General features: G+C 58.2%; 1 protein-coding gene across 1 annotated transcript; it reads right to left on the bottom strand.

Moving 5' to 3' along the window:
- Positions 1–324: 324 nt before the first annotated feature.
- On the bottom strand, positions 325–6,794 carry SCN2B (sodium voltage-gated channel beta subunit 2). Its single transcript, XM_053367002.1, has 4 exons — positions 6,519–6,794; positions 3,238–3,404; positions 2,261–2,471; positions 325–1,993 (listed from the first exon to the last, which is right to left on the bottom strand). The coding sequence occupies exons 1-4, from the start codon at positions 6,586–6,588 to the stop codon at positions 1,794–1,796; spliced, it is 648 nt and encodes a 215-aa protein (XP_053222977.1). The 5' UTR covers positions 6,589–6,794; the 3' UTR covers positions 325–1,793.

Here is a 6,794-nt window from a genome sequence, read left to right as displayed (position 1 = left end):
TGGAGACCTAACTCGGACTTAACTTTTCTCTACAAATGTAACTGTAGCCACAAGATAAAGCCTGCCTTCAGATTACTGCTGTGAACTGAACGTGAGAAAAACCTGTTATTTTTCAAGAAGACTGTGTTGCGTTATTCTTATTTTAAGAGGGAAATAAAGGGGAAATTTACCAGGAACAAGCCAGACTGGATTGCTTAATTAAAAGACTCTCGCGAGTCATCAGCTTGCTTCCAATAAGTTGCAAAGGGACTGTGCTCTGCTGTGAGTAAGGAGGGATAATATCAACACAATATAGCCTCTCCTACCTTCCTAAACATTCCCACACACCAAAAGCTGGCTCCATTGTCAGGGGAGGCGAGAGCACCACCTTGTGGCCTGCTTAGCAGAGAACGAGCCAATCGCAGCAAGGCAGCAAGGGACGGGGCAGAGCCTTGGCCCCGCCAGATGGGAGAAGGATGGGAGAAGCAAGAGGACATAGGGGGATTCACTGCCCTGCCTTTTTGTCCCCAGGTGCGACAGTGAGAGAAACCCGAGGGCCCCTTGAAGGACGGCAGGGTCATGCACGGGGCCCAGGGTTGGTGGACGATGACCGGGCCTGGAGCCCAGCTGTGACTGAGAGGAAGAGGCACCCAGGAATTGCCTGCTTCGGAGCCAAGGACGCAGCAAGCACCGAGGGACCTGATCCAGCTCTGCCTCCCCTAGAGCCCTGGTGAAGTTTACAGCAAGAGGCTGACGGGCACTACCTGGTAAGTGCGGTCTACCGAAAGGAAAGCCGGAGGGTGGAGTGGGGAGGATAAGGCAGACAGGCCCAGGATCTTGCCCCTCCATGAGATCTAGACCTCTCCTCCGCCAGGGCCCTTCAGGAGCGCTCCTCCCAGCAGAAAGCATAGTCGCCCACCCAAGAAGAAAAAGCATGGCGCGGGGAGCGGGGCACAGGCAGCATGCTCTCAGGAAATAAACAAGCAGTCTTCCACCCGCCACCCCCCCAAAAAGCCTATTCCCAGAAAGACCCTCCCCCCCCCAATTATGCTGGGCGTAGGAAACATCAGGGGGTCGTGTGAGTTTGGATGGGGATCAGGGAATAGCTGACACGCGTGAGCTTGCAAATGCCGGTTCTGGGAGGGAGTGCAGAATGTGCCGCCCTTTCGACCTCCCCCTCCCGCCCCGCTGGCAGTGAGTTGCGTTTGGCAGTAGTGGGTTGTGCTTGTGGCTTCTGTAGAAGGAAGACGATAAGTGGCAGTTTCTGCATCAGAAGGGGGAACCTCTGTCCCCCCCCCACCCCCTTCTCTTCCTGGGGCCAATGCTCCCCTTCAGCAGCAACACACACAAACACCCACGTGGCGTCCCCTCAGGAAGGGAAAAGATCCCCTCCAGCGGGCGGAGTTTCTCACGGGGTGCCCCAGGTGACCTGGTGGGTGGGGGCGGGCCAGGAAGAAGGCTTTCCATCCTTGGTGGCGCCGGGCAGAGAGGACCAACAGCAGGGGCAGGAGGAGCAGGTCAAGACCTTCCCTGTGGCAAGTTGGGAGGCGAGCCCTCGCTCTCACCCCCCAAATCCTCCCTTTGCAACCCACCCACCCAACTTTTTAGCCCTGGAATTCTTCCACAGAGGAAGATCTGCTCTGCAGCGCCCTGCCCAGCTGCGTGCAAGGTCTCAAGGGAGAGGCTTAAGTGGGGGAGGGAGGGACCTCGACACTTCTGACACCAGTGGAGAGTCTTTAGAGGAAGCTCATGGATGCGGGAGGGCGGAAGGGCGGAGGGCAGGAGGGGACCATCCCGGGCCGCCGGGCACCGGTCTACTTGGTGCCTTCATCGGGGTTGCCCTCGCCGTCCGTCTTGCCCTCCTCCTCCGTCTTCTGGTCGTCCGTGTTCAATCTCTGCTGCTTCTTGCGCCGCACGCACTTGACCGCCACCAGCACCAGGATGACCACGGCCAGGAACCCTCCCACCGTGGCGCCCACGATCACGGCCACCGTCGAGTCCCGCTCGGGAGGTTCTGCGGAGGAGACACAGCCGAGACTAGTGGGGGACGGGGCTGAGGAAGGGCACGCGCAGCAGGCTTGATCCCCCGAGAGGGCTTGGAGAGAGGGGCTAGGGGGGCGGGGGGTCCCCGCCCAGGCTTTGCAGGAAGGTGGGCTTCTGGGGTGGGCGTGGCCTTTCTAGGACGCTGCAGCATAGCAGGTAAGAAAAGCGTGTTGTTGTGGGGTGGGTCCTAGGGGGAGAGGGAGACCCCAGACGGCAGGCCTCCCGAAGGCTGACTGACCTTCGGTGATCACTATCAGGCTGATCTTGCCGTGTCCCTTCTGCCGGTCAGGGGGGTTCATGACGTAGCAGTGGTAGGTCCCTTCGTCATCCAGCTGGACGTTGTGGAGGGTGAAGGAGACGTCGTTCTTGATGGGGTTCCCGGTGAACTCCACACGATCCCCAAAGCGGGTCTGCTCCATAGGAACAATCTTCAACCTAAACTGTAGAAACTGGAGGCGGGGTGGGGGGCGTTAAGGAGCAGAGATTGCCGCAGTCCACGCAGGAGGCTCTGGAAAGCTGTAACAAACCGTTTATGAACTATGTCTGGGTGATATATCACACCAGGGGAGCCATCTTGAATTGGGGGTACCCAGGAAAGCCCCGCCCCACATAAACGATCACATGAAGGGATCCACGCACACCATTTGAATAGCAATGCCCATTAACTTTGGTTGGGGGGAGCCCTCAAGTATTTTATTGAGGGGGCAAAGACCCCTTGGCCCCTAGGACTTGGGCTTCTATGTATCACACACCCTTTTTAAAAAATAAAAAATAAAAACAGGTTTCAGTAGCAAAGACTATCCCTGGGACATGTGGTTGCAATAAAACGGGTGCCTCTGAGCACATGCACGAGTGCATTCCGCTTGATCGTGACTTAAAAGGGGCAGCAGAGCTCATCTGTTATAGCAAACACAACGAACAGAGTTCTGGAACCTTAAGGACTTGCACATTTATTGTGGCAACAAGAAACTTAAGCCACGGTAGACGCATGGCAGCTTCGCGTGGAATAAGTGCTACAACCCGCTCCCTCTACCACACACATACATTTACAGGAACCGCATTTGGGGGACGGGTTGAAAGGACTTCCAAAGTCCAGGCTCTGCCGCTAAGTTGTTGCGGCGCCCTCTCAGCTGGGCACCCAGTGCAGGCGACCCAGTTTTGCACTCCCCTCAATCTGCCTCTGCGCCGCAGCATGCTTCGAGGAAGCAGACTCACCATCTCTTCGGTGCAATTGTCGCATTCCTGGTATGTCCAGTTGAGGGAGAACTGCTTCTTCTCCACCCGGTAGCAGGAGTTGAAGGTGCAGGTGAGGCGGACGGAGGAGCCATTCAGGGCCATGATGGTGAAAGGCGCGGTGACCTCCATGCCCAGGCTGCTTGGCACTGCCGGAAGAAGAGAAGAACAGCGTAAGACAGGAGAGGCGAATCTACACCGGTCAGTTATAACTTTTAAAATGTGTTATAAAAATGTGACACCAGAGGGCGCTGCAGAGCAGCAATCAGTCGGCCATGGGAAATTGAACTGAGAGTTATATAGGGTTTTTTTTTCCTAATAGCCTTTATTTAATAGCATTTATACAGATCAGTGCAGATCCACCCTCGCTTGCTCTTCCACCCCACCCAACTATTACGCACGAAGGGCAGCAACACTGGGTCGGCAACCCCCCCTCCCCTTTTTGGAGGAAGGCGGGCTGCTGACAAAGGACCCTCTGGGAGTTGGATTGTTTGTTTCTTTCCAAGGGGGAAAGCGGTCAAGACAGTTCAATATTAAGTGATCATTTAAAACGGGATCCCAACTGCACCGGAAAAACGTAGCTGGAGAATTTCATAGAACAAGCCTGACGGGACAGCTCAGTCAGTGGAGCATGAAACTCTGCACCTCAGGGATGTGGGTTCGAGCCTCATTTTGGGCAAAAGATCCCTGCATTGCAAGGGGTTGGACTAGATGACCTTTGGGGTCCCTTCCAACTTGACAATTCTATGATGGCCAGAGAAGTAGGAGGAGCGACTCCTGGTTGCTGTGTGGACCGCTCCTATTCAAGGCGCCAGTCCTGCCCCTTTCCTGAGCACTCCATTAGGAACATAAGAAACTGCATTTATACCGAGTCAGACCATATAGGCCAGTACTGGCAACACTGACTGGCAACAGCAGCTCTCCAGGATTTGAGGCAGAGGCGTCTCCTCCTGGCCCTACCTGGAGATGCCAGCGCACATGCCCTTTCCAGACCTCCCCTCTCTCCTTGTTTTTCGCCCCATCTCGCCAGCATTCTGGCCCAGTTCTTTGGGATTATTCTTTTTTTCTAAACGAGTTTTTTTGGGAAAGGGAGCGTCTGAAAACTTCCCCGCCAGCCTGATGGCAGAGCGCTCCCTCTCTTGAGCGCGTTGCTGGCGAGGCTTTGGCTACGGAAGGACGCGCGCTGAGCTCCTGCGTCCGCCGCTGTTCCGTCCCGGCTAGGGATGGCAAGAAGCCGGCCAAGAGCCCCGCCGCTTCCGTTCTCCCTCTCTGTTTCTTCGCGCTCATCTCACCAGTTCCTCCCAGGTCCCCTGGCTTTGAAGGCAGAGCCCCCAAAGGGTCTCCCCTCGCCCTCACCTCCTTTATTGATCAGCCGCGCGGGGGCTCAAGGCGAGTTTAAAGCGTGAAAGTACAGATGCTCAGAATTGTTCAGTTTCTGATCAGGGCTGGCACACTATATTCTTTTTGTTTGCAGAGGACGAAACGGCGGCTGGGGAGAGCGGGGAGATGCCTGGATAACCTGTTCCAGGACTGAACTAGCAATACCTGCCACCACGTCTGGGGTCTGACATTCCCAGGCTGCCCCACTGCTCCGAACCGAAGCTCCTTCCTCGTGGCCCTAAGACCCCACCTGAGTCACCCCCGAGGGGATAATCACGGCAGCGCGCGTGCCCGACCCTCCACCCTGGGCGCATGCTCAGGAGTAGAGGGATTTCTGCTGCCCCACACGGGTATCATTCTTCCCGATCGCTGCTGCAGCTGGGTGGCAGCCCTGGGGCTTTAAGGAGACGCCTGAGGCAGGCAGTCCAAGGTCAGCTTGTTTCTGTCAGTCCCTTTTGCTGACGCCTGGCAAACCGGTCTCCTGGCTGTTCCGAGGAGCCCTGAGTGCTGCAGAAGCTCCAGCCTCTGCAGTGCCTTGAATGCAGCAATTGCTGAGGCAGTTCCTGGCTCGTCAGATGCTGCTGCAAAACTGGAACACATTCAACACACACCTCCCCCTCGCCGTACCCCGGGAGCCCCGAGGGGAAGACGGTGCGCCCTTAGTTCAGCTGGGATCCGCAGCTGAGATCAGGGGGCTCCTCGCCGAGCTGGCTACCCAGAGCAGCGTCTTGGCTGCTCCCTCTTCTCCCCACAAGCCCAGCAGAAGAAAGCCTGGCCTTTCTCCCCCCCCCCCCATCCTTTCCAAAACGGTCGCCTGCTCGCTTTTTGCAAACCCTTCGCGCTCCTGTTTGGAGAGGCAGAGCGGGCTGTGTGCTCGACCAGCGGAACACAAACCTTGTAGCAGAGGGGGGCGAGTAAGAAGGGGCTGGGAGTGGGGAGTAGCGAAGGCCCAGGTCCAGATCTGGCCCTGGGTCCTAGGCGCACCCTCCTCCTCTCTTCTCTCCCACATGGAACTGGTGATCGCGGACTGCTGTAGAAAGGTCGCGCCTGGCAGCACGGAGCCAATGGAGGGAGGCTAAGTCTGCCTTTACAGAGGCCCTTTGGAAGGTGAGAGCAGGAGGATCTACTGCTGGGCATCGCCAGCGGTGGCCAGGAAACCCTCGAAGGCTCCCACAAGGCTTCTGAGAGAAGCCCCTATGAATGCTGGGGAGTGGGCGCCGGCGCAGTATCCTAGGGGGTGGGAGGCAGTGGTTTGCCCCTGCTGAATCAAGAGGGGGCTCTCTTCCTACGGAGTCGCCTGGTGGCAGCTGCAAACCCCCCCCCCTTCGCCACACCCCACAGTCCAAGCGAGGGAAGAACCTGTGCCTCATTTTGGGAGGACCCAAGCAGGCGTGGGAGGGAGCAACTCTGGTCCCCAGGATAGGAGGCGGAGCAGCATCTGGCAACCCCAGCACAGCTGTGTGTGAGAGAGAGTGACCACATGCACACTGCCCTCAGCTGTCGCCCCCCGCGGCCACTTTCCAAAGATCCAGGCCCTGAGCGCTTTCCTCGGCACTGATATTCTCCGTTGCTGGCGACTGATCCGGCCAAAAATTGTGTAGCTCTGGCGGGGCACCGGCTCTGGCCGGTTCTTCCAGCAAATGCACTGAGGGGCGCTGGCCAGGAAAGGGCCCTCCCCGAAGGCGCCCCCCAAAAACGTTCCCCGCCCGCCCTGGAGCCAAGGCAAAGCGGCGCCTCTTTCTCCTCCCTGGAGCGTAGCTGTCAGTGGGGCTGCGGAGCCGGGCAGGTCCGCAGCGGGCCTCGCCAGATTGCAGCAGCAGCCCCCTCCCCGCTGCTCCCTTCCTGCCTCAGCTCCCCATGCCGGGACCCCAGAAGCCACTTACCCAGCGCGAGGCAGAGGATGAGGAGCGCCAGGGCGTGCGTCTTCGGGGGCCGGGGGGCTTCTCGGCTCATCCTCCGGGCCTAGCGGGGAGAGGGGGAGGGGGCCGGGCGGTGCGCTGCTTGGCTTGGCTTGGCTTGGGTGGAGGGGAGTGTCAAATGCGGGGTTTGGACTCGGAGGCATACATCATGTTCTGGAAGCTTTATGGCGAGGGCTCCAAGATGGCCGGCTGGAGGGTTTGGTGCTTCCCCTGCAGCCGCGGTTAAAAAACGGGGGGACA

Source organism: Podarcis raffonei, chromosome 15 (genome assembly GCF_027172205.1).
Source record: "Podarcis raffonei isolate rPodRaf1 chromosome 15, rPodRaf1.pri, whole genome shotgun sequence".
In the NCBI taxonomy this organism is placed as follows: domain Eukaryota; kingdom Metazoa; phylum Chordata; class Lepidosauria; order Squamata; family Lacertidae; genus Podarcis; species Podarcis raffonei.
This window is presented reverse-complemented; position numbering and strand designations above follow the sequence as displayed.

Coding starts and splice junctions, on each gene's coding strand:
- SCN2B (XM_053367002.1), bottom strand. CDS start 6,588: ATGAGCCGAGAAGCCCCCCGGCCCCCGAAGACGCACGCCCTGGCGCTC. Junction 2,472..3,237: donor ACAATTGCACCGAAGAGATG/GTGAGTCTGCTT, acceptor CCCCGCCTCCAG/TTTCTACAGTTTAGGTTGAA. Junction 1,994..2,260: donor CCTGATAGTGATCACCGAAG/GTCAGTCAGCCT, acceptor TCTCCTCCGCAG/AACCTCCCGAGCGGGACTCG.